Genomic DNA, 25,740 nt, shown 5'->3' with positions numbered 1-25,740 from the left:
TCCCTGTCAGGATTAAGTACGAATATGGTTACAAAACGCCCATGCCGGAGGCTGGTCCTATTGTGCGTTCGCCTCACCACTCAGGGGTGATGCATGGAGGAGCCCTGTGCTAGACCAGCCCCGCAGGGCTCAACTTCCCCACCAGCAGGTGTGGACACAGCAGGAGGGAGGGCAGGGTACCTCCGCCCACCACAACTGTGTTGCTCTTCTCCAGGAACCTGCAGGGGAAGGTACAATCAACGAGGAAAGGAAATCTCTTTATGCCAAGTCTTCTGCACAGGGCTGGCAGTGTCGCACACCACGCTCAGGGACAGAGAAGCAGCACATAGCCCGCCAGCCGTCAACTGCTTGGCCACACTGCAAGCCGGAACACCGCCCTCGTTGGAGCATGCTGGGCCTCGGCCCTGTCTCGATACAGCTTTAGAGGTTGGAGCATGCAGGTTTGTTCCCTTTCACCTTTTTATTTATTTGAAGGGCACAGTTAGAGAGAAAGTCTTCCATCTGCTGTCCACTCCCCAGATGGCCAAAACAGCCAGAGCTGGGCCAGACCAAAGCCAGGAGTCAGGAGCTTCTTCCTGTTCTCCCACATGGGTGCAGGAACCCAAGCACACGGGCCATCCTCTACTGCTTTCCCAGGTGCATTAGCAGGGAGCTGGACTGGAAGCGGAACAGCTGGGACGCCTATATGGGATGCTGGCGGCCCAGGCAGTGGCTTAGCCCATTGCACCAGAGTGCTGGCCCCTCCCTGTTACTTTTTAAGCAGCAAGTGCTGGCTGATGAAGTTAAAAACCAGCTTTGCCTTTAGTGGCCTGTGATAAGAGTGGACGATGGCTTCTCCAAGTCCAGTGCGGCCCAGGTAGCAGAACCTGTTTCGCCATCGAGGGCCATGTTAACGTCCACAACAGCACCCTGGTCCCACCTGGGTGCATGTCCCTCTGCTCTTCGGCGTCCCATGCACGCACTGCTCCAGCAGCACCGGTCACGCTGACCTGCAAGCGCTGGTTTAAACAACTGTTCCCCAGAGCACTCATGGGCAAGAAGCATGTCAGACACAACACATGTGCTGTATGTACACGAGGCACTGTCAGAGTGTACACCTAGCCCCTAACACAGCACACGCTATCAGTGTGTACACCAGGCACTGTCAGTGTGAGCACCTAGCCCCTAACATAGCACATGATGTGTGTACAACACACACTGTGAATATGTACACATAGTCCCTAACATAGCACATGCACTGTCAGTGTGTGCACCTGGCCCCTAACACAGCACACTTGATGAGTATATACCTAGTCCCTAACAAAGCACATGTGCTGTCAGTGTGTGCACCTAGCCCCTAACACAGCACATGCACTGTCAGTGTGTGCACCTGAATGTGAGACATGTGCTTCAGGGATTCATGATAGGAGACCGCTTTAAAAAAGTCAAAAAGCAAATATCCAATTTAATTTAAAGGAAAACAAAATAAAACAAAAAACAGACCCAGTCACTGTCTACATGAATACAATGGAGCAAACCAACCCGAGAAAGAGTTCTGTGTCTTGGTGGCCACACTGCTGGGCAGGGCTGGGGAGAAATGAAACCACCACTCAGCTTAAGCAGTTCTAAGTTACTTGCAAATGAACTCATTTCAGGAGTGGAAGAATCCATGGGGGCACTTCTCGTATCAAACTGTATGCTAATTTATCTGTGAATGTCCTGTCCCTTTAACGAGGCAGTTGTACAAAGTCTCCTATTGCTACCTGGGGTCAATTCTGTTTCAGCCGACTCTCAGCGGAGGGGCGACCAGGACGACACCGTCTCCCCGGACAAAGAGCATCGGGATGTTACGTTTGGTTGACTGGAAGACAAGAAGAACAGAACACACTTATACAAGTATGCACGATTACTATTTATGTCTTGTAAGAATCTTAAAAAATGGACTCATGATAATGCAAAGAATGGACTGAAAACTCACCTGTGCAGCAGAAAGAACCAGTCTGCAGCCATCTGGCACCACCACCACCCACCCAAACCCCTCCCCCTCTTCCTGGGCACATGGCTGGACACTCCTCACGGCCCTCAGCAACTTCTGACAGCTACAGGAGTTCTACCCCGGGAGTAGAGAAGTGAGCAGAGACAGGGACACATCCTGACCACCCGTCAATCTCTCGTGAATGCTCTCTGTAGTTGCTAGTCTGCTGCTGGATGGAACCAGACCTGGTGAGCATGCAGGGGCTGGCAAAGCCGTCGGGAAGGCCTGGGTGCTGACTGGCCACCTGGACGGAAGTGGTGGTGCTGTCGTAGGGCAGGACACCAAGTGTGCTGGGCCGAGCCATCACAGGCCACCGCGCCCGAGACTTGAGCCGGCTGTGAGGTCTCAGGCAGCAGGGAAGGACACCTTGGTGAAATGCTTGTATTAGGTAAGGCTTGAAAGCAGCCCAGGGCCTCCAAGGCCACAGGCTCTGGGGGAAAGGCTGGAAAAGCCACCGTCAGTTAACCCACTGCATTCAGCAGTGCAGGACAAGAGAGGGACAAGCTCAGCCAAGAACTAGCTGGTTTCAAGGAGAGAATCAGGATGCAAGGGGTTAGAAAAGCTCTCCATCTGAGGTCATGGCCCACAAAACTGGGCAGAAGTAAATAGACGGGAAAGCTAGGAAGTTGTGGGATTTAAAGAAACTGCACTGTCAAAAAAGCAAGCAAAACACTACTAAGTGTGCCCGAGTGCTGTGGTGCCTCATCCCAGGAGGCCCGACACAGCAGGGTACAGGGCACCCAGCTACCCTCAGCGTATGACATCAAGAGGTCGCCGCCACCCCCAGGGCAGGAGATTCACGCCGCCCTGGTGTGGTTCACTGCTGTAAGGGACCAGCCGCTCCTTTCTTGACAGGGGGTTTTGGTGTGGAAAATCCTGCCCTGCTGTTACCCTGGATGTGGGAGGGGCCGATCACTTGTTTCAAGTTTACAGGTCTTTGTCCCACAAGTGAGTACTTGTGGATCTGAGAGAGAACTGCCAATCTGATAGAGGCCCGGGACCCCGAGGTGGGTGTCCTGCCTGCCTCCTTTCAGGTAGAAGCAGCTTCTACGTGGACAGCAGGGCTGTACAACATCCACTATTTTTTTTTTTTTTTGACAGGCAGAGTGGACAGTGAGAGAGTGAGAGAGTTAGAGAGAGAGAGAGAGAAAGGTCTTCCTTTGCCGGTGGTTCACCCTCCAATGGCCGCCGCGGCAGGCGCGCTGCGGCTGGCACACTGCGCTGATCCGATGGCAGGAGCCAGGTGCTTATTCTGGTCTCCCATGAGGTGCAGGGCCCAAGCACTTGGGCCATCCTCCACTGCACTGCCGGGCCACAGCAGAGAGCTGGCCTGGAAGAGGGGCGACTGGGACAGAATCCGGCGCCCTGACCAGGACTAGAACCCGGTGTGCCGGCACCGCAAGGCGGAGGATTAGCCTAGTGAGCTGCAGCGCCGGCCACAACATCCACTATTACAGCAGCTCCACCACCAGACTCACAAGGCTCAGGACCGCCAGGCGGACACCGGCATAGTCAGCTTTGCGGGAGCAGGCGGGGTGGAGGTGGGTTCATGGGGACTCTTCTCCAGCTCCCCGGGTGATGGCTCAGTGAGCAGCGGGGTGCAGGGATGTTACACAGTAGCCCACAACCACAACTTGGAGGGTCACAGCTCAGCGAGGCAGGGAATGCTATGCAGTAAGTGGTAGGATGCTGGCTCAGCACTGAAACATCTACAAGGTGTATTCCTCATCCACGTAGGATGTGGCCAGTGCTGGAAACTCGTCTGACCCCTTGCCCTCCATCCACTGAGAGCATAAGCAGGTGTTCAAATGTGACGGGTTTCCCATCAATAGGTGCTGGACAGATTGTTTTCACAGTGATTGACGCCACCGCGCCACTTACTTTATAGATCTCTTCGTACGTTTCTTCATCGATTTCTATGGTAGTCACCGTCTCTTCCACATCTCCCAGTATCATATTTAAATGCTGATCGTAAGCCTGAAACGGGAGGGTGAAGGACCAAGGAACTCAATGGTGAAATTTACACTGCACAAGTGACACTTGTGGCACTTAATCCACACACTTTTACATAGAAGCAAAAGATATTCCTGCTGCTGTTATATGTTTCTTTAGAGATCACTTTTTTTTTTTTTTTTGGCAGGCAGAGTGGACAGTGAGAGAGAGAGACAGAGAGAAAGGTCTTCCTTTACCGTTGGTTCACCCTCCAACGGCCGCCGTAGCTGGCGCACCGCGCTGATCCGAAGCAGGGAGCCAGGTGCTTCTCCTGGTCTCCCATGCAGGTGCAGGGCCCAAGCACTTGGGCCATCCTCCACTGCACTTCCGGGCCACAGCAGAGCTGGACTGGAAGAGGAGCAACCAGGACAGAATCCGGTGCCCTGACTGGGACTAGAACCCGGTGTGCCGGCATTGCAGGCGGAGGATTAGCCTAGTGAGCCACAGCGCCGGCCAGAAATCATTTTCAGTAACTGAACTGACTTGATAAAAAACACACAACTGTATATAGCCAAAAATGGACTGACTCGAAATAACTTAAAGAGTTTTTAAAACATCCATCCCACTTGCTATCCAAGGCAGTCACATCATGTATAACAGTTATGAAAAAGAACAAGTTTATCACGTTGAATCCTACCAGCAACAGTGTGACAGGGTACAGTAAAATGGACAGAACCCTTGTGCTACTGCCAAGAGGATGGCATCTCAGTCTTTGAAAGACACAGGACAGACGTCTAAGCCTTGCTGTCCTGGTGCAGAGCAAACACCACAAAGATGAAGTAAGGAGACAACATCTCGCTCACTCACAGCCTGTCCAACAGGCTCAGTCTATCAGTGTTGCAAGTAAGATATTGAGCCCAGGCTCCAAGTGGATGCTTTTTTGCATTTTAACTAAGCATGGGAACTTGTTAGGTTCACTTTGACCAAACTGTTCAGTGGTTTGCCTGCTCATATCAAAATAAAAAGTAGTCTATCAGTCATGTGGGGAACCGCCAGGTAGGGCACAGCCACAGAGCAAACAGCAGAGGGGCGGAGCACAGACAGCCAGGCCACACAGACCACAAGCAACCAAGTCTACACAGCAGCGAGGGTGCCAAGGTTCAGGGTAGCGTTTCATCCTGTGTATCCAGCCCCACAGTCTCATGGAAATACCATTCTAGTTTTTCTCCCCACAGTGCCACTGGGCCACGTCCCACAGTTCTGCCGATGCAGCTCCCTGCAAACATGCCTGGGAAAGCAGCGGAGGATGGCCCAAGTGCTTGGGCACTGCCAGCCCTGTGGGAGACCAGGAGGGAGTTCCTGGCTTCTGACTTCAGCATGGTCTGCCTTGGCTGTTGCAGGCATTTGAGGAATGAACCAGTGGATGGAAGAACTCTCTCTGTCCTTAAGCCCCCGACTGCCATCACTCTGCCTGCCAAATACCTTTGAAAACTGTCATTTCCAGTGTCCCTCTTCTGTATTTCAAAATACTCTTTCATACTGGACAGCTTTCCCGTTTCATGGGAGTAGGGTAGCAAAGGTCGACGCAGGAGCAATCTGCCCTCCTGGTGATCGGGTAAACGCACTCACGTGCAATCTGCCGCGAAGCTCTCGGTCGTTTCTCATTTTCACGTAAATTCGTTCATCCAGGCTGAGCCTGATGAGATCCAGCGGCTCCTCTACAGTGTTGGTAGTTTGTTGCTGAAAAAAGAAACCGGCTGTCAGGTGGCAGCAGAGCTGGTGTGGTGTTCAACTCACCATGTGTGACCACGGGAAAATGACAGCCCTGCCACGCCTCCGTCTGCTAATGACCATGTCTACCTGTGCTGCTGCTTTGAGGCTCAAGTGACCTCCATGAAAGCTGAGAGTGGCTCTCACACATTGAGGACCACGTAGATGAGGGCTCTCTCTCTCTCTCTCTCTCTCTCACACACACACACACACACACACGCGAGTCCCGCGGTCACATAATTAGGACAGCTCTTTATTCCTCAGAATCCAAACACACGGCCCCCATTCAGTGCGTGGGACTCAGTCTGAGGACTTCAGCTTGAAATCTCTTTTATTAGTCACGTGGAAAATATTCACTTAATGCCCACCTCACCCTAGCCAGAACGGTAAACACAGCTGAAGGTTTAAGGAAAGACTATAAATCAGCACGGGTCCAGCTGAGCTCACGGTGCCCCGTGGCCAGTACGATGCACACACCCAGCAGGCCGTACAGAACACGGCCAAAGTCACTGGCTTCGGAACCATCGGGCAGCCTGGGTCAACGCCTGCCTCTGAGCTGACACTGACGACCTAAATGAAGATTAGACTCGCGCAGTCTGCAGTTCTCAGAACCGCTGTTTGTAAAATGAGGAGGTCACATGCTTCCTACAGAGCTCTAGTGAGGGCAAAAAGAGTCAATTCTTTGAAAACAGACCCCGCGAAACTCACAAACGAACTGCGGGGAGCACAGGTGTGGGAGGTGCGAGCTAGGATGACTGGGGTCGCCCACCAGGAGGGGACGGATGCAGAGGTTATTCGAGGTCAGCTTCTCCAGTGGGTGCGGGGGTCAGTGCAGGAAGTGACCTGCACTCAGGGACGGCCGGACCGCAGAGGAAAAGTCAGACGACCTCATCCGGTGCCGCTGTCCTCAGCACACCAGGTTTGTCAAGAGCCAGATAGCGAACCCCTGGTTCACACTGAACCACAAGTCTCAGTTCCCGCCCTCAAGGAGCTCATGTTAGGGCAGAAAGCGGCGTAGCGAGGGTTATAATATTACAAAAATATACCCCACTACCGGTCACCCCTCGGGGGGACACAACCACTGTCCCCTCGTTCCACCCCGGAGTTTCAAACACCGCCCTCTCGCGGGGGCCTCCTCTGACCGTGTAATTCCGCCAGGCAATAAGCACTGGCTGAGTGTTTCCAGTGCTGTTCACAGCCCGGCAAGCAGAAAGAACAATAAACAAAATCCCTGCTCTCAGGGAACCTGCATTCTAGCAGGGGGAGCCAGGCATTCAACGAGGAAGCATCCACACAGCACGACAGAAGTAAACGAGTTCTAGAGATGCAGCGAGGCGGGCCCGGGGGCGAGAGTTCAGCGGCGACCGGAAGTCGCGGCTGGACGCACAAGGGTATCAGGGAGAGAGAGGGGCAGCGCTCCACACAGCACGCAGGGCCATCCGTGCGCTTCGTCCCACACGCGCGGCCCCCCATGACGGCCGTTCCCCGGTCTCGCCAAGGGAGGTCCAGGGGAGGCCAACGCCAGCGTCCCGCCACGCAGGGCTGCGCGCGCGATTCCTGACAGAAGCAACCCTTCTGGACCGGCGGGACGAGTCCCATCCCACAGAGAACCGCGGGATGCAGGAGGGAGGGAAAGACCAGCACGCCGCAGAGGGCCGAGGCGGAGCCCAGGGCCTGCGGCGGAATTCGCAGGGGCGCGGTTAACTCTAGGGCCCGCGTGGACTACGCCCAGGTGACCCTGCAAGAGGTAGGTCTCTCTGCCGTGGACTTGGGGAAAGCCGCCCTGGGACGAGAATGCGCTCTGCGACAAGTCCTGAGAAGGCACTCACCTGGTCCACGTCGTCCGCCATGTTTCAAACCCTGCGCCGTTTCCCACCTCTCGCGAGAGCAAGAGAACGCGGTCCCAGCTCGGGAAACCGGAAGAAGCAATGCACCGGAAGCAGAAAGAAGCCTGTTGGTTTACAGCGGGCCGCTCCGGGCGGAGGGCGGAGCGCCACCAGGGGGCGTGGCCCGGGACCACACCCCCAAGAGGGCGTGGCCAGTCGCGGTCCAGCTCCGCGGCTTCCCGCGGCTTGGTGCGTCACGCGCGGAGCGAGTCTTGCCCGGGCAAAATGGTTCGCAAACGCGCCGCGGGTGGGGAGCCTCAGGGACGCAAGGCGCCTCAGGCACGCGAGGCGCGCGGCCAAAAGGCCAAGGGCAAGAGCACGGCCCGGCGTGAGAAGCCAGAGGGTGAGCGCAAGGCCGCGCGGGTCTTAGCGGGAGATGCTGTGCGGGGGCGGGAGGCCTGGTGGTCGAGGTGCGGGGCGGCGGCCGCCGAGTACCGTGCTGGCCGAGACGGCGACGTTAGGGTGGCCCCAGGGGAGGCGGGTGCTGCCTGGGCCTCCCCGGGGTGCCTGCGCCTTTGCGCTCCAGGCCCGGAGCGGGTGCCGCGGAGCCCAGCCTGCCCCCCGGCTGCCCTGAAGGTAAAGTCCAGCCTCCGGGCAGAGGCCGAGGGCGGCCCGAGTCAGGACTTGGCGGTGGTTCTGTTTGCCCAGGACCCGGACGGCCCTGGGACGCGCCGGCGCCCGGAGTCTGAACTTTTGCAGAAGCTCACGCCGGAGTCCCGGACCCGCGTCCCGCGCGACTTCCCCCTACTCTTTAAACCTGTGCTCCCTGGGTCCCCGACTCGGCCCCTTGTTACTGCAGACCCTGGCGTCGCGTGCTACCTCCGGGGTCTCGCATGGCCACGGCCACCCGCCCCTCCTAGGCGTGGACACCTGCAACCCGAGGAGCCTGCAGGGCACCCTGTGGTCCCGCCGCGACCCCTCCTTGCAACTCCCTCTCCAAGGCCTTCGTGCCCCCACCTCATGTGCTGGATCCTGCCAGTCTTGTTGTTTCCTTGTGGTCTTTTTTTTTTTTCAAATTAATTTTTATTTGAAAGACCAGGAGACCGAGATCTTCCATCTCCCGACGCACCTCCCACGTGCCCACAACAGCCAAAGCCAGGAGCCAGAGTTCAGGCCGGGTCTCCCAGGAGGGGGCAGGAGCCGGTTGTGAGCCCCTCAGGGTGTGCATTAAGAAGAAGCTGGGTTTGCAGGTGGGGCGGGCAGGGCACTGTGGGCTGAGAGTGACCCCGGCGGCTTCCTAACCCTTGCACCAGCTCCTGTCCCTGGGCTGTGCTTGAAGGGAGCAGAACTCGTACTGTAACACCCTTGCATGGGTCACGTGCTTTCTTTCATATTCCTTCGAAGGTGACTGAATTACATTTCTTCCTGTAACTGTGCGGTAATGAGCCATTATCTCCTGGTTGGCAGGGAGGTTATTTTAGTTTTTTGGATATTGTGGGTAGTGAGACTAGGAACATTTTGACTGAGTTTTTGTTTCTTTTCTATTCTTGTAACTGTTGTGGCTCCCTTGTAAACATAGAACAGCTGTGCATTTTAGCCAACCAAGTAAGTTTCCCAGTGCCTCTGGAGTATGCTCTCACCTGTGTTTTAAATTAGTAAAAATGAAGTATTTAGTACATTTGCATATGACATTCAGAAATCCTGAGTTTACAGATAACCTACTTACACTGTCAAGTTATATAACTCTTTTTTTTTTTTTTTTTTTTACAGGTAGAGTTAGACAGTGAGAGAGACAGAGAGAAAGGTCTTCCGTCCGTTGGTTCACCCCCCATATGGCTGCTGCGGCGGGCATGCTGCGCTGATCCGAAGCCAGGAGCCAGATGCTTCCTCCTGGTCTCCCATGCGGGTGCAGGGCCCAAGGACCTGGGCCATCCTCCACTGTACTCCCGGGCCACAGCAGAGAGCTGGACTGGAAGAGGGGCAACCAGGACACAACTAGCACCCCAACCGGGACTAGAACCTGGGGTGCTGGCACTGTGTGTGGAGGATTAGCCTAGTGAGCCGCGGCGCCGGCCAAGTTATAACTCTTTAACCATTCTCTGGCATTGGGATAAGAAATTTTTCCCAGAGTTGAAATAACTACTGTTGAAATATTTTAAAATGTTTGCTTTTTTTTTTTTTTTTTAAAGATCTGTTTATTTATTTGAGAGGCAAAGAGATAGAGGTCTTCCTGGAGTGACCCGCTGATTCACTCCCCAATTGGCCGCAACGGCTGGAGCTGGGCCAGTCTGAAGCCAGGAGCCAGGAGCTTCTCCTGGATCTCCCATGCGGGTGCAGGTACCCAGGAACTTGGGCCATCTTGTACTGCTTTTCCAGACGGCTAGATCGGAAGTCATGAAGCCAGAAGTCGAACCAGTGCTCATAAGGGATGCCGGCACTGTAGGTGGCGGCTTTACCTGCTATGCCACAGCGCCAGCCTCTGCTTATTATCTGTTTCCATAAAATGTTTAAAATATGACAATGCGGGGCTGGTGCCATGGCTCACTTGGTTAATAATCTGCTTGCGGTGCCCACATCCCATATGGGCACTGGGTTCTAGTCCCGGTTGCTCCTCTTCCAGTCCAGCTCTCTGCTGTGGCCTGGGAGAGCAGTGGAGGATGGCCCAAGTGCTTGGGCCCCTGCACCCGCATGGGAGACCAGGAGGAAGCACTTGGCTTCTGGCTTTGGATCAGCTCAGCGCTGGCCGTAGTGGCCATTTGGGGAGTGAACCAGTGGAAGAAAGACCCTTCTCTCTGTCTCTCTCTCTCTCTCATTGTCTATAACTCTACCTGTCAAATAAAATAAAATATGACAATGCATAAGTAAAACAAGTCTAAAAGACATAGTACTGAATCAGTGATTTATGTATCATTCAAACAAATGCCTTTACAATGTGTGCTTAATTTAATTAAATTTGATTTCATTTAGCTAAAGGGGGAGAGTATTTTTCCCCCATGCAAAAACACATCCTTGAAAAAAATAATAGCTGTCCAGAATCAACAAACCAATCACAAAAGGAATGTATTAATTTGATATTTTGGGTTAATATTGCACCCATTTTGGAATTTCAATAAAATAAAAAGAATATTTTTATTTTACCAAAATTAATTGAAGCAAGGTCATAGAAAGGCAGAGGAAAATATTTTTCAGATTGAAGATTGTTTGTGTGAGTATATTTGCAAAATAGGAAAATATCCTTCCCTGTTGTGTTATTTATAAAGTATTAAAATCATTATAGTTGCTTGTTTATGTATGAATAACCACCGTATTTTTAGATAACCAAATTTAGCTGAAATCAACAGGCTACACTTTTTTTTATATTTCCCTTTAACAAAAAAATTAAGGAAGCAGAAACATTTTTGACTGCTATGTTACTACAGTGTTCAGTTTGAGGTGGTTGGCATAGGAGTGGCACTGGGTTAGAGTGGAAGGTTTAGTAGCAGTATGATTTTTTTTTGTTTTTAAAATTTATTTTTTTGAAAGCATAGAGTTACAGAGAAGCACAGGCAGACAGATAGAGAGATCTTCCGTCACTGGTTCACTCCTCAAATGGCTGCAACAGCTGGAGCTGGGCTGATCCAAAGCCAGGAGTCAGAAGCTTCCTCCAGGTCTCCCATGCCAGTGCAGGGGCCCAAGGACTTGGTCCATTTTCTACTGCTTTCCCAGGCCATAGCAGAGAGCTGGTTGGGAAGTGGAGCAGCCGGGACTCAAACCAGCACCTGTATGGGATGCTGGTGCTGAAGGTGGCGGCTTTACTTGCTACGCCGTGGTGCCAGCCCCAGCAGTATGTATTTTGAGCAGAGTTGATCTTAAAAGATGTCAGAAACATGGATTTAGTAGAAATGAGGTTAAGGCAACACTTATATGTTTATGAACTTGAAGCATTTCTCTGAGAAGACTGGATTGATTATCCCTGGAATGGACTACTAGCCTTCTCAGTGAGTGGATTTGGGCTTTTTCCCACTGGAGGTGAGCTGAAGTTTAGGATTTGGAGGTTGGACTGAGTCTTACGGGGTCTCTAGTCTTAGGAGGAGTAGAGTGAACCGCTGCTTGGGGAAAGTGGTTTTACCATGAACACGGGGTTGGCACGGTGGGGCCGGCTGAGGGCCGGCAGGTGGGAGCTGTGGTCTGGGGAGGGCACAGAGTCTTTGTAGGACCGGGCCCGGCAGCCACGTTGCCTCTGCCTTTCCTGGCCTCCCTCACCTCTCGCTCCGTGTTGTCGCCCAGGTGTCTCTGAAGATGAGGAAGCAAAACCCCCAAAGAAGAGTCTTCCCTCGAGAGTCTCCCAAGGGAAGAGGAAGAGAGGCTGTGGGGGAGCTGCAGGTGCAGCCGACGGGCCAGCGAAGAAGAAGGCGGCCACGGCAGCTGTTAGATCTGAAAACCTCACGGCTGTCAAGGAGGAGGCCCTGAGCGATGATGATTTCAGGTGAGCTGAGGGAAAAGCCTTGGAGCGTGGTGGTCTCACTCGTTCCCCAGGGGGAGCTCTGCCTGCCGCCGGGGTTCTGGAGAAGTCTGGGCGTTCATGGAGCTTCGACCAGTAAAGGGCTGGCAGCTTTGCAGGCCAGCTCAGCGGCGGCTTGCGGCAGTTTATTCGTGGCTGTATGGCCAGGTAGTGGCAAACCCAGGAGCAACCAGACGGCCCACCTCGTGCTCCCGCACTGCCAGATGCTGGCTGCACACGGGGCATTCATCTGACGACGCAGCCTCGACTCGGTCCTGCTCTCTACCGAGCAGTGCACTCTGCTCTTGGCCGCCTGGATGCTCAGCTTCCCTGGACACGCGTCTGAGCTGCCACCCTGAGGGACGCCGTGTGCTTCCTTCCCCCTGCCTGACGGCTTCCATGCCACAGTCCTCATTGCTTCTTCCTCCCTTCCTCCATGGGTGTGCCAGGTGCCACCTAAGCTCACTGAACGCTGGAACCATGCCTGGTTCATTTTTGTAGCCCGTCTAGGGCTGGGCCTTTTAGTCGATGGACACTGGAGTGTTTCGGAATGTTCACAATCGCGTGCTGAACAGTGAATAGGAGTCCAGCTCGTTATCTGGCTTCCAGGACAGTTCGGGGAGGGGACGAGAGGAAGAACAGAGAGGTGGTCGTCGTTGCTTCAGGACCACCTGCTGGTCCTGGCACAGGGAGTGCTCTGGCAGAGGGCAGCCGTGGGAAGCGTGCACTTTGTCACCACAGTTCCTTTTGCTGTAGCCTTCCTGAAGTGTGCCTCTGAGTTCCCTGCTCCCCAGTTGCCTCCCTCACGGCTGGAATTCTGCCTGTGGAGAGAGCGCAGGAGGCCGCTGGGGGCAGCTGGGTCCCTCCTGCTCTCTGCCCCGAGAGATGACTGTGCTCAAGCCCATACCATGTGGGTGTTTCTGCCCTGTTTGTTCCAAGGGGAGATTTGCTGCTGTAATACTGAGAGCAGTGGGCAGGCCAAGAAGAAAGTAAGTTATCAGAGCTCAGTACTGAGAAGTGGTTATTTTACATGTCTGTGCTAAGGTAATAACCAAGTATGAAAATTTACACAGGCTAGAAGTAACTCGAGTTGAAGGAACTCAGTCCAGGTCTCCCACATGGGTGGCAGGAGCCTGACCACTGGAGCGAGAACCAGAGCTGGGCGTTGACCCCTGACACTGCAGCGTGGGACACAGGCATCGCAACTACCAGACCACACACCTGGCCCTGCACACATTTTGTATAAATTTGCTGTAATCTATACCCGGTGGCAACCACTTGTTCTTGAGCCTTTGCTTAGAGAGCTAGCGATCAGTGCAGTTACCTGCTTAACCAGCTGTGTTCCTCTTATTGTTCACGGCCTACCTATGTGTCATCACGTCCTCACTCATCTTGGGGTTAGAACTCCGCTAGCTTTCGTCTCCTTGCACCCTGCCTGTCAGAGGTAGAAGACTGTCTTCTGGGTCGGTCCACGGTGCAGTCAGCCGCCGTGAATTCCTGTCTCTCCCTGCTGGTGCCTGTGCACACGTCTATACACGCATGTTGTCAGCTAGCGCACCTAGTTCTGGTGTCTTCTAAGACACTTCTAAGACACAGCTGTGTTCTCCCTCCCAGCTCTAGGCTGAGGTTAGCATTGCCCTCTCTGAGTGGACAGAGAGGCAGTCTAGTGGCAGACTGGCCGCGCCCATTGTGATGACCTCGGGAGACCCGTGCTGACGCGGGAAGTGAGGCACAGCTTGGCAGGCATCTTGAAATTATGTGCCAGTTTCTCAGCAGATAGAGGAGCTTTGGAATCTCGTGCAGTAGGGGTGTGACGCTGCCTTCAGCGTCCTTCCTGTCGTGTTTGCACAGGGACTGTCCGAGTGACCTCCGGAAGGCACAACCTCCGGAGAGGCGGGCTCCTGCCGGCAAAGGCAGTGACCAAGGAGAAGAGGAAGAAAGTGAAGATGATTGGGAAGAGGTGGAAGGTAAGAAAATAGCTTTGTTTCTAGGACTGTTTGGTTCTGCCTGGAGTCAAGTCACTGTTGCCATCCTGTTTTTCTGTTGGACTGAGAAGACTCAGGGTGAGGTTGCAGTGCTTTGATGAAAGAACTTGGGCGCCAGGGTACCAGGGTCAGTGGTGTGTCCTGGGGGGGTGACAGTCGGTGGAGTAGCAGTAGCAGGGGCAGCTTCACCTTCGTGGAAGGAGCACAGGCTTTGCAAGTTCAGCTTGGCTTCCGAGCCCAGCTTTGCCAGCTGGGTGGGCTCTGCCAGCCATAACTTCCTTTCTGTGTACTGTGCTGTGTCGCTGGCAACTGTCTGTGAACTGCGAAAGTGTATGGAGAGCCACTGCAGTCTAGGCCCAGGAGTGCTAGGGAGAAAAATGTTTGCAGGTGTCCCAGGCCCAGGCTATCTTCTGCTCCAGTAAACAGCCAGGGTGGGCCTTACTTCCTGCTCAAGTGTCAGTTTTCCTGTACTGGCTCCTCCAGCTAGTTAGCTCTCACAGGTTGCCACCTTGAGTGTATCCTTGTCTCTGCACATTGTGAACCAAGCGAAAATGAGTTATAGACACCAGGACCCTTCACTTGTGATGAATACTTGGGTGTGCTTTTCTTAAGAAGACATTCTGCTACCTGACAAAACAATGTTACCACAGCTAGGAAAATGAGCGCTAAGTCCGCAGGTGCTTTAAGACATCTGTGCAGCCTCGACCTTGCTCTGTGCAGTCCAGGACCCGGCAGGGTGGCAGCCTGACACTTACACTTGGTGGCTGTGCCTTTTTGTTCATCCGGAACAGCACCCTGCCGTCACCTGACTTTGCTTTCCATCGTAGCGCCATCTTTCCAGCTGTGCCAGCCTCTGGGTTTCTAGAATATCTCCTGTGCTGGTTTGGTTTGATAAATACTGAGGCGCCGCGCGTGTTGTTAGATGTGTTTCAGTATCCTCTGTATCTCTCGTGAATGGTGAGTGAATTCCAAAGACTTGATTGACCTGAGACTTAAGTACGTGGCGGGGTGGGGGTGAGAATACGTGGCAGGTGATGCTCTCCGTCTCATGTTGTCTGCCCGCATGTCAGGTGTCGCTGTCCTGGTGCTGCTCGGTCAAGCCTGCTTCGCCACCATGGCCTTTTGACACAACCTCATTCGTTGTGGATAACATTTTTGTCTTCTGGCACAAGATGTTTTACACTGTTCTTAGGCTTTCCTTGCCCAGACCTGAGGGCAGCCTTTTCCCACCCCAAGAAGCCCAGGTTCTTTAGGAGAGAGGAGTGGATAGCAGCCAGGTTCTTGGCATTAGGTGGGCTCCTGGCTTCTCGGCCCTGAGCTTCAAGCGCTCTTGCTAATAGAGAGCTAAGCACGGGATCCAGGTAGGGTGAAGAGATGAAGAAGACGCCTTCCTCGTCACTCAGGATCTGCAGGGGAGAGTGAGGGCCAGATGCCCCAGTCATGGCTTTGCAAAGCAGAGGTGACGTATGGTGACGCAGAGACCAGGAAGCCCTTGAAGGATCAGAGTCACGGTGACACGCATGTGCGTGTCGGCTCTGTGGCACTGCCTCTGTGTTTCTTCATCTGAATCTTCCCCTTGGGGGCTGTGCAGGGGAAGGAGGCGGTTCCCGTGCACTCTGGGGATGCAGAGCGTGGAAGGAGCCGTGGTCGGCGCGGGGGGCGCCTCGCATCCCCTCACCTCCTCCTTCCCAGCAGAAGCTCAGCTTTGTGCAGTAGAGTGGTTGCTGCTGAAAAAAACCTTATTGTTCCTAGAACTGACCGAGCCTGTGCTGGGCGATGTGGGAGAGCCGGAAGCCTCCTCTCAGTCCGCTGTACCCGTGAGTGCAGTGGAGATAGAGATTGAAACGCCAGAGCAGGCGAAAATGAGAGAAAAAAGGTAAGATCAGGCCCTTGCTTGTAGGTCCCCGTCACATACGGTGGGCAAGAGCTGCTGTTTAATGAAAGCTGGAGAAACAGTGAGTGAGCCCGGGCTCAGCATCAAAGTACCTGGGACCTCCTGTCCTTAGGGCTTGAATGGGAGACCTTTGGGAGGGGGAGGAATGCCCGTGTCCGTGCCTTGCCAAATCCTTGGAACGTTTCGGTGAGGAGCCAGTGGCTCGCAGGCTGAGAAACATCTCAGGAATCGCATGCTCATTTGCTCAGTACGCTCAGGAGCCACGGTCTGAATCGCTGTCAGCTGGCTGAGTCTTTGTGCTTTTTCCCATCCATTCCACTGCCGGACTGGACACAGTGCCCACCGTGCGTGGGCCCCCTGCTTCCCAGAGCCCCAGTGCCTCAGCAGTACCGGTGGCCTGGGTCATGGGTCAGCGAGTTCCGCTGTCTGATATGTGCGCACAGAGGAGGACCTGATGAAAATCACTCAAGAAACTGAGTTTTCCCAGATCCGGGAGCTGCTGCACTGGGACTGTATCCTCCAAAGGGCTGCCTGGATTGCACAGAAAACCGCGGTGCTGGGGAGGGAGCCGACAGCGCGGGCTCCCGCAGGAAGTGGCCCTCCACCCGACGGCCAGGCCAGGAAGCTAGTCGGGATACACAGTGTCCCGAGCTGTTTGCAGGAAGGTGCCCAAATCAGCTGTTGCTTGCAGATTTGCCTGAGTCCAGCCTTGCCCGGGAGATGGGGAGGGTGGCTCTGGAGTCAGTGTGAGTGGAATAACGGGGGTATGGGCTCTGGCCTTGGCTTCCTGCCTCATTGTTGGATTTTTTTCCACTCTGCATTGCAGAGAGAAGATAAAAATGGAGTACGAGACATATATCCGGAGGGCGATGAAACGTTTTCACAAGGAAGTTCACGAGAACACACACAAGGTGAGGGCGCGGGTGCGTATTTCTGGCTCTGCCCCTCGCTGGGTGCCCGTGGCAGGCTGCTTGCTGCTCTCTGAGAGGTGCTGGTAGTGCTTGCCTCGGGGTGGGTGTGGGGATGCAGCAGGTTCTGGTGTGGGCTCTGTAGGCAGTGCCTGGCCGCTGCTGGGCCTGAGGAGCTCTCCCGGTTCGGTTTTTCAGCCATTTACTAACATTCATTCCCACTGCAGCGAAAGCCACTGGCTTTTGACGTCATCATTACTTGCTGAGCATGAGGAGGGACGTAGCAGGGTGCATGGCTCTGTAGAGATGGAGACTTGCGTAGGCTGAGCGTCCCTGATCCAAAAATCTGAAATTCGGAGTACCCTCAAATTGGGAACTTTTTTTTTTTAGATTTATTTCTAATTTATTTGAAAGGCAGAGGACTGAGCCAGGCAGAAGCCAGGAGCCAGAAGCTTCTTCTGGGTCTTCCACATGGGTGCAAGAGCCCAAGCACTTGGGCCATCTTCTGCTGCCTTCCCTGGCACATTAGCAGAGAGCTGGATCAGAAGTGGAGCAGACAGGACTCGAACTGGTGCCCATGTGGGATGCTGGTGCTTCACGTGGCAACTTAGCCAGCTGCATCACAGTGCTGGCCCCATTTGGAAACTTTTTGACCTTACGATTTTAGAGCATTTTGGATTTTTGGATTAAGGGTGCTCAGTTGGTAAAGTCTATGCAGATATTCCGAAATCCAGTAAACACTTTGGTCCCAGGCAAAGTTAAGGAGTTCCAGTCTCACAGATGGACCAAGGACTGAAAGGAGAAATTCCAGACTCTGCTTAGAACAGTGAAGGGTCTTCGGGGGTCTGGTGGCTGGGGAAAGGTTTGTTTCGGAGAAGGGGGCAGGTGGGAAGACACCTGGGCCAGGTTGTGACAGGGATGCCTGCACGTGTCTAGGGTACGGGTGAGGGATGCGTGGTGGGCCTCTAGCCAGGGTTGTGGTGGGGTGGGAGAGTGTAGGGTGGGGGAGGAGGCCCTGTCAGCAGCTGCCGCACACGTCCAAGGGTGGGCGGAGTGGCCTGGTGGGTTAAAGAGGCCGCCGCGTTCCTTTCACCTCTTGGCAGGTGTGGGAAATGAAAGGAAGGGCAGAATCAAGGTGACTGAGGTTTGAAGCTGAAGGGAGGTGGGGATGGGCAGGGCCATGGATTAAAATCGGGAGGCTGTTGGCCGGGAGAAGGGAGACCAGTGTTGAAGGGAAACAGCGTGAAGCTACATGGGGAGAAGATGGCAGCCACGCTGTGGTTATTTCCGTGGGTCGGTGAAGGGTGGGTGAGGGCAGACAGTGAGCCCACTTGCTGCCCACAGCCATGTGCGCAGTCAAGGGCTCTCCAGCAGCCCTGCTCCTTCCGTGCCCAGTCACTTTCACTCCCAGCAAACCCTAGACGCTGCGGCCTTTCATCCATACATCATTTTATGTTTGAGACAAACCCTCTTGAAGCCTTGAGGTTTGGTCACTTCTTGGAGAGGAGAGGAGTGGGGGAGACCGGTCTGAGAAATGGCTGCTGCAGATGCGTTTACCTCCTGTACCCAGACTTGGCTACAGTTCCTTCCTACCACGAAATGTCTTTGAATTTGGTGGCAAAAATCCCTGCCTGTTCTCAGCTCCCCTTCTGTGCCTGCCCCTTCCTCCTTTCCCGATTTTGCAGGTTCACCTTCTGTGCCTGCTGGCAAACGGCTTCTACCGCAACAGCGTCTGCAGCCAGCCAGATCTGCATGCCATTGGCCTTTCCATCATCCCTACTCGCTTTACCAAAGTGCCTCCTGGAGACGTGGACGTGAGCTACCTCTCAAACCTGGTGAAGTGGTAAGGCCCCCGCTCACCTGCGGAGCTGGAGCGGGGGATGTGTGTTTCTGGGGGCTGGTTCAGGTCCATTCTGAAGCCCTTCCCTGCGGTGGTGACTCTGTGCTGGGCAGGGGGCATTGAAGGTGGGGAAACACCAGGTGTGCTCCCTGCCCTGAAAGAGTTCTTAAGCCGGTGGGAGACACGTGTGTGCCTGGTAATCACAGGGCGTACTCTTGAAGAAGTGTGCTGGGGACTGTCTAGGCTGGGGGGTCTGGGACAGCTCCCCAGGAAGGTGAAACCTGAGGTGGGGCCTGGTGATGTAGCCATCAGTCAGACAGCCTGGGCAGAGGAGAACCGAAGCAGGTGCATCTCGCAGTCTGCGCCCCACTTGAGGTTTTCTTGGCTGTAAGAGAATGGACGTTGCCTTCCCCCGACCCCTCACAGCACAATGCCTGGGTTCTCCCCAGGTTCATCGGAATGTTCACAGTTAACGCAGAGCTTTCAGCCAGTGAGCAAGACAACCTGCAGACTACGCTGGAAAGGAGATTCGCCATCTACTCTGCGCGAGACGACAAGGAGCTGGTCCATGTAAGGACCCCTGCAGTAGCTCTGGCGTGTTGGTGCTGTTCACAGTGATAACGGCAGCCCCGTGCCGGGCACTTTTCTAGGGCTCTTCCGTGCCTTCTGTAGCCCTCTTAGCCGCCCTGATAGCTACTGAAGCTCAGAAGAGTCACGTGGGCCGTGTTGGGATCAGGGTCGGGTCCCAGGCCTGTGCTGTCGCCTGTCGTGCTGTTTTGAGTACTGCAGCTTGTAGTGCGGTTGGAAATCCGGAAGTGTATTTGTGACTTTGTCCATTCACAAGAGTGCTTTGGCTACTTGGGACGCCTTGTGATTCTGTATGAATCTGATGGTCTGATTTCCTGTTTCTCCAAAAGAAGACCACTGGCATTGCGTTGGATCAGGAGCAAGATTAGATGGCAGTGCCTTCTGGGCAGTGCTGTCTTCTGATCCGTAATCGGGGAGTTTCTCCTTTTACTTTGTAATTTCAGCTGTGTCTATGCTTTTCAGCTTATGCGTCTTTCACCTCCTTGGTTAATTTTTTTCCTGGGTATTCTTTGTGATGAATCTACGAATAGTATTGTTTTCTTATTGTCCTTTAAAATTTTGGTTTTAGTTAATCTGTTTGAAAGGCAGAGAGACAGTTTCCATCTGCTTGTTCACTCACCACATGCCCACAGTGACTGGGGGCTGGGCTAGGGCTGGAGCTGGGAGGTGGGAACTCAACCCAGGTCTTGCATGGGTGCCAGGAACCCCAGCGCTTAAGCCCGTAAGTGCTGCCTCCCAGGGTCTGCACCAGCAGGCAACTAGCGTGCGGGTCAGGAGCCGGAGCTGGGCATTGGGCCCACATCCCCTGTTGGAGTGCTTGGTTCAGGTCCCGTTTCTGCTCCTACTCCAGCGTCCTGCGAATGCGCTCTCTGGGAGGCAGCACATGATTGCTCAAGCACATGGGTCGCTGCCGCCCATGTGGCAGACCCAGGTTGAGTTCTTAGCTTCTGGCTGTGCCTTGCCCAGCCCTGGCTGCTGTGGGCATTTGGTGAATAAAACAGCAGATGGAAGATCTCTTCCCGTCTGTCAGTGTCTGGAAGTTAGACGCACCACGTGTTGAACACAGAACAGTCAGAAGAGTTCTCAGTGGAAGGGAAATCCTGATGCACTCAGAGCCCAGGGCCGGGGCGCTTTTCAAGGCAGATGCGTGTGAGTGAGCGCTTCATGGGAAATGGAACTACGACATGAGTTGTTCTGCACAGTTCTTTCACGATACGCATATTCCATGAATTTTTTCAAGAGCCTTTGTGTGCATGGATTTTAACTTTTTGTTTCATTTTCTTTAAATGGGATTTTTAAAGGATCACCATAAATCCCTATTTACAGCCATAGAGAACGTTTTCTTACAAACATGATACTACTATAGATTTTTAAAGAAAAACTTATTTTTTAATAGAAAGCTTTTATTTAATAAATATAAATTTCCAAAGTAAAACTTTGGATTATAGTGGCTTTTCCCCCCATAACCTCCCTCCCACCCGCAACCATCCCATCTCTCACTCCTTCTTCCATCCCATTCTTCATCCAGATTCATTTTCAATTAACTTTATATACAGAAGATCAACTTAGTATACACTAAGTAAAGATTTCAATAAACTGCACCCACACAGACACACAAAGTACAGAGTACTGTTTGACTAGTAGTTTTACTGTTAATTCACATAGCAAAACACATTAAGGACAGAGATCCTACATGGGGAGTAAGTCACAGTGACTCCTGTTGTTGATTTAACAACTGACACTCTTATTTACGATGTCAGTGATCACCCGAGGCTCTTGTCATGAGCTGCCAAGGCTATGGAAGCCTCTTGAGTTCACAAACTCCAACCTTATTTAGACAAGGTCATAGTCAAAGTGGAAGTTCTTTCCTCCCTTTAGAGAAAGGTACCTCCTTCTTTGATGGCCCATTCTTTCCACTGGGTTCTCACTCAAAGAGATCTTTCACGTAGCTCATTTTTTGCCAGAGTGTTTTGGCTTTCCATGCCTGAAATGCTCTCATGGGCTTTTTAGCCAGATCTGAATGCCTTAAGGGCTGATTCTGAGGCCAGAGTGCTGTTTAGGGCATTTGTCATTCTATGAGTCTGCTGTGTATCCTGCTTCCCATGTTGGATTGTTCTCTCCTTTTTAATTCTATCAGTTAGTATTAGCAGACACTTGGTCTTATTTATATGATCCCTTTGACAATCCTATCTTTATGATCAGTTATGAACTTAAACTGATCACTTTAACTAGTTAGATGGCATTGCTATCTGCCAGCTTAATGGGATTTGGAGTCCCATGGCACGGAAAAGCTTGTCTTGTGATGTGGTGGGCATTTCCCCATTTTTCTGCAAAAGCAAGTCTCTGCAGCAGCATCTGTAACAGTGTCGGAACATGCGGCCTCCTCAGACCCTGTGGTTGTTCCTTGCTTTCCCCTATTGTAAACAACATTGAGTTCATGAAGCGGTCACTTAGTTTCCTGGGATAAACATGCTGTTCTTTCGCCTCGCAGATATTTTTACTGATTCTCCGGGCCCTGCAGCTGCTGACACGACTGGTGCTGTCTCTCCAGCCAGTTCCTCTGAAGCTGTCAATGGCAAAGGTGAGGCTCTCAGGCTCGCAGAGAAGGGGCAGTTGGTCAGGAGGGAGGAGGGAGGAGGGGGGAAATTACCACTTTTTAACAAGCCGGTGCTCATGGAGCACGGGTTCCCCGAGCCTGCTGTGCTGTGCACCTGCCCAGCGCTGCGGAGACGGCACATGAGTGAGCACCATGAACCTGAGCCTCGTGAGTGCAGGCGGCTGTCTGGAGGCCCGGGCTCGGCAGTGCAGCGAGTTTGTGCACTGTGCGGCTGTGCTCGGCAGCATGTGGAGTGCTGTCCCACGGGGCGCCGGGCTTCCACACGTCCCAGGGAGGAGGCCAACTGCTCTGCTTGTTGGGGTCAGCACTGGCTGAAGCCTGACGCTCTGGAAGTTGCTCTTTGTGATTTCTGTGGTTTTTAAAATTTTTTTCTTAAAAATTTATTTATTTGAAAGGCAGTTACAGAGAGGTAGAGACAGAGAGAGATCTTCCATCTGCTGGTTCACTCCCCAAATGGTTGCAGTGTCTGGGGCTGGGCCAGACCAAAGCCAGGAGGCTGGAACTCCATCTGCGTCTCCCACGTGGGTAGCAGGGCCCCAAGTAGTCGGGCTTCTTCTACTTTCCCGGGCATGTTAGCAGTGAGTTGGATCGAAGTGGAGCTGCCAGAATGGAACCAGTGGTCAAGTGGGATGCCAGCGTTCTGGGCCACAGTGTTGGCTGGCAGTAGCGAGTTTCCACAGTGTGGTGGTCATCATGTTTGCCTCACAGAGTGCCGGCTGGCATCCCAGCAGGTGTGTTGTTTAAGTCTAGAAGTCTTCTCAGCAGAATGCCTGTGCGCAAGGTGGCTGTTACTGCCGAGGCATCTGACAGTCACAGGTGAAATAGCCGACCCAGATCACATAGCCAGCGGAGGCAGAACTGAAATTCCAGACTCGGTTTGTTTGTTTCCAAATCCTATGCTCTTTTCTCTGCCCTAAAAATGAATTCTTTTCAAAAAGAATTCAAAACAGTTCATGGGAAAATGGAATTAAGTGATACATTTATTTTGGCTCAAGAGATTTTTGAATTTAATTTGTGTTTTTTTTTTTGTGAAACATTTTCCATGGGTTTTGGAAGATTCCTTGTACCGTGGCCTTATCTGAGGATCTGCAAGTGTTAGCTGATTCTTTCTCCCTTTCTTTTTTCTTTGTTTCCTGCCTCCCTCCCTCCCTCCCTCCCTCCCTCCCTCCCTCCCTCCCTCCTCCCTCCTGATTCTTTCTCCCTTTCTTTTTCTTTGTTTCCTCCCTCCCTCCCTCCCTCCCTCCCTCCCTCCCTCCCTCCCTCCTTCCCTCCTCCCTCCTGATTCTTTCTCCCTTTCTTTTTTCTTTGTTTCCTCCCTCCCTCCCTCCCTCCCTCCCTCCCTCCCTCCCTCCTTCCCTCCCTCCCTCCCTCCTTCCCTCCTTCCCTCCTTCCCTCCCTCCTTCTTTCCGTCCTTCCCTCCCTCCCTCCTTCCCTCCCTCCCTCCTTCCCCCCCTCCCTCCTTCCCCCCTTCCCCCCTTCCCTCCTTCCCTCCTTCCCTCCTTCCTTTCTGATTGATTTGTTTGGGAGAGTTACAGATAGAGGGAGAGACAGAGAAAGAGGTCTTCCCTGGTTCATAACCCAAATGGCCGCAAAAGCTGGAACTGGACTGATCTGAAGCCAGGAGCCAGAAGCTTCATCCAGGTCTGCACATGGGTCAGGGGCCCAAGCACTTGGGCCATCTTCCACTGCTCTCCCAGGCCATTAGCAAGGAGCTGGATTGGAAGACAAGCAGCTGGGTCTTGAAAGGGCGCCCACATGCGATGCTGGCACTGCAGGCGGAGGCTTAGCCTACTGCGCCACAGCGCTGAGCCCGTGGGTGGCCAGTGATTGCTGTCTCTGTCCTGTCAGTAACACAGTTTTCATTCTGATTCAGGGAAGCAGATCTTCCAAGAAGAGACCCACAGAGGATCCTGGGGGCTCCTCAGAAACTTCCAGCCAGATTGCAGAAAACCATCCCAAACCAAAGACGAGCAAAGCAGCCAAAGGAGAGGAGACCTTTCTGAAGGGCACTGGCAGGCCGGGTGCCCGGGGGGGGAGGAGGAGCAAGGCCGCTGCAGGCAGCAGGCAGCGCGCCGAGTCCTCCTCCAGCGAGGAAGAAGGCGCCCGCAAGGGGAAGCAGAAGCAGGAAATTCCAAGACGGGCGCGCGGCCGGCAGCGGCGGGTGGCCTCCAGGGTGTCCTACAAAGAGGAGAGTGGGAGCGACGGGGCTGACAGTAGCTCTGACTTTGAACCCTCCAGTGGGGATGACGATTCCGAGCCTGGACCCCCAAGGCAGAGGAAGACCCCAGCTCCTCAGAGGACAAAGGCCGGGTCCAAGTGTGGCCCCAGGACCCCAAGTGGCGGCCGCAGCAAGCATGCAGGCATCCCAGAAGCGTCCTCAAGCTCTGCAGGTGGGAAGGGCAGCAAGAAGTTGTCGCGGGACAGTGAGGAGCATGAGCGAGGGGGAGCAGCTGGCGTGGACCAGTGGCTGGAGGTGTTCTGTGAGCAGGAGGCCAAGTGGGTGTGTGTGGACTGTGTGCACGGGGTGGTGGGCCAGCCTCTGACCTGCTACAGGTTCGCCACCAAGCCCCTGAGCTACGTTGTGGGCTTCGACAACGAGGGCTGGGTGCGGGACGTCACCCAGAGGTATGACCCGGCCTGGATGACGGCAACCCGCAAGTGCCGGGTTGATGCCGAGTGGTGGGCCCAGACCTTGCGACCGTACCAGAGCCCGTTTGTGGAAAGGCAGAAGAAAGAAGACTCGGAGGTAAGGCCTCGGCTGCCAGGGGCTCCGACGCCCAATCAGTTTGTTAAAATGATTCCCATTTTTAGCACCTTATACAAGGGTACTTCAAAAAGTTTATGGAAAAAATGGAATTAAAAGATGGGTTTGTTTTGATGCACATATTGAAATCCATGCGTAATTTTTTCATGATATGCATGTTCCATGAACTTTTGTTTTTCTAAGTACATTTTCCACGAACTTTCTGAAGAACCCTGGGTATTCCCAGCACTACATCATGTAATTGTCACAATGGCTGCAAAGCTGGGGTTATTACGGCCTTAACAGGCAGGAGGTTGCAGAAGTGAGAGTGACCGACGAGGGGTTTGAACCCAGGTCTATGTGGTTTTGAATTTTATATTTCTGGTTGTTGTCTGGCTATAAGTTTGAGGCTTTAAAATAATTTATGCAATTTGTAAGACACATTGAGGAAAAAAAAGGAGTAACTCAAAAATGTGTTCTTCCTGTTTCCTGTTAGCTGTGCACACACATACATGGATACAGCTCACACGTACAGACCGGTTGTCTCATGTAGAGGAAGGGATTCGGGACGAGGAAATAGTTTCAGTCCGTGGAGAAGCACACTGGGAAGCAGACTTAGAAAACCTAACGCAGCTGTATTACTTGGTCTTAGGATGAGCCCTGACCCCCGGAAGAAAGCCGGAGCTGCCTGTGGCCGTGGTGGCTGGGGCCTGGTGGTGGTTGTGCGTGGGGATGTGCCCGTGGTGGCCAGAGGCAGACCTGCAGGCGCTCAGGATGGGGAAAGGAAGGGTCGGCTCAGCTGTGCGTCCAGCAGCACACTTCCGCTGTGCGAGAGCTGCTGTGCAGTGGTGGGGGTGGGAGGTGTGTGGCTGGTGTTGGAACAGCCTGAGTCAGGCTTCCCTGGGAGCCGAACAGCTGCAGAGTCCTCTCCCGCTCTTGCCGTGGAAATCTGTGTGGAAAGCTGCAGAGCGCGTGGTGAACAGGATGCCGGTGCAGCCGAGGAGCTGGCTGCTGAGCGGCCCGGCAGGAAGCCTGCAGGTGTGGCCCTCACGCTGCGGTGCTGGAGGACCAGGGTGGGAGGGCTGCGGCTCAGGGGGCCGGCCTTCCTGCAGGAAGCTGCCTGCCGTCAAGGTCTCTCACGGC

At 53.6% G+C, this 25,740-nt stretch overlaps 2 protein-coding genes across 3 annotated transcripts in view; one reads left to right on the top strand and one right to left on the bottom strand.

The window, feature by feature from the left end:
* Positions 1-1,414: 1,414 nt before the first annotated feature.
* Positions 1,415-7,677, bottom strand: LSM3 (LSM3 homolog, U6 small nuclear RNA and mRNA degradation associated). The gene is made up of 4 exons (XM_002713179.5): positions 7,546-7,677; positions 5,576-5,686; positions 3,896-3,991; positions 1,415-1,840 (listed from the first exon to the last, which is right to left on the bottom strand). The coding sequence occupies exons 1-4, from the start codon at positions 7,564-7,566 to the stop codon at positions 1,760-1,762; spliced, it is 309 nt and encodes a 102-aa protein (XP_002713225.1). The 5' UTR covers positions 7,567-7,677; the 3' UTR covers positions 1,415-1,759.
* Positions 7,663-25,740, top strand: part of XPC (XPC complex subunit, DNA damage recognition and repair factor) — a 28,164-nt gene continuing 10,086 nt past the window's right edge. The window contains exons 1-9 of one of the 2 annotated variants that reach the window (XM_008260364.4): positions 7,663-7,945; positions 11,809-12,007; positions 13,874-13,989; positions 15,760-15,883; positions 16,728-16,812; positions 18,495-18,652; positions 19,099-19,219; positions 21,729-21,818; positions 23,728-24,600. In XM_008260364.4, coding sequence (XP_008258586.4) covers positions 7,828-7,945; positions 11,809-12,007; positions 13,874-13,989; positions 15,760-15,883; positions 16,728-16,812; positions 18,495-18,652; positions 19,099-19,219; positions 21,729-21,818; positions 23,728-24,600 — 1,884 coding nt within the window. In that variant the 5' untranslated portion in view covers positions 7,663-7,827. Of the gene's footprint in view, positions 7,946-11,808; positions 12,008-13,873; positions 13,990-15,759; positions 15,884-16,442; positions 16,567-16,727; positions 16,813-18,494; positions 18,653-19,098; positions 19,220-21,728; positions 21,819-23,727; positions 24,601-25,740 lie in introns of those variants that run through there. The other variant, XM_051851768.2, reaches the window with a different exon arrangement.

This window comes from Oryctolagus cuniculus, chromosome 10 (genome assembly GCF_964237555.1).
Source record: "Oryctolagus cuniculus chromosome 10, mOryCun1.1, whole genome shotgun sequence".
NCBI lineage: Eukaryota > Metazoa > Chordata > Mammalia > Lagomorpha > Leporidae > Oryctolagus > Oryctolagus cuniculus.
The sequence above is the reverse complement of the archived record's forward strand: the minus strand, read 5'-3'. Positions and strand labels throughout refer to the sequence as shown.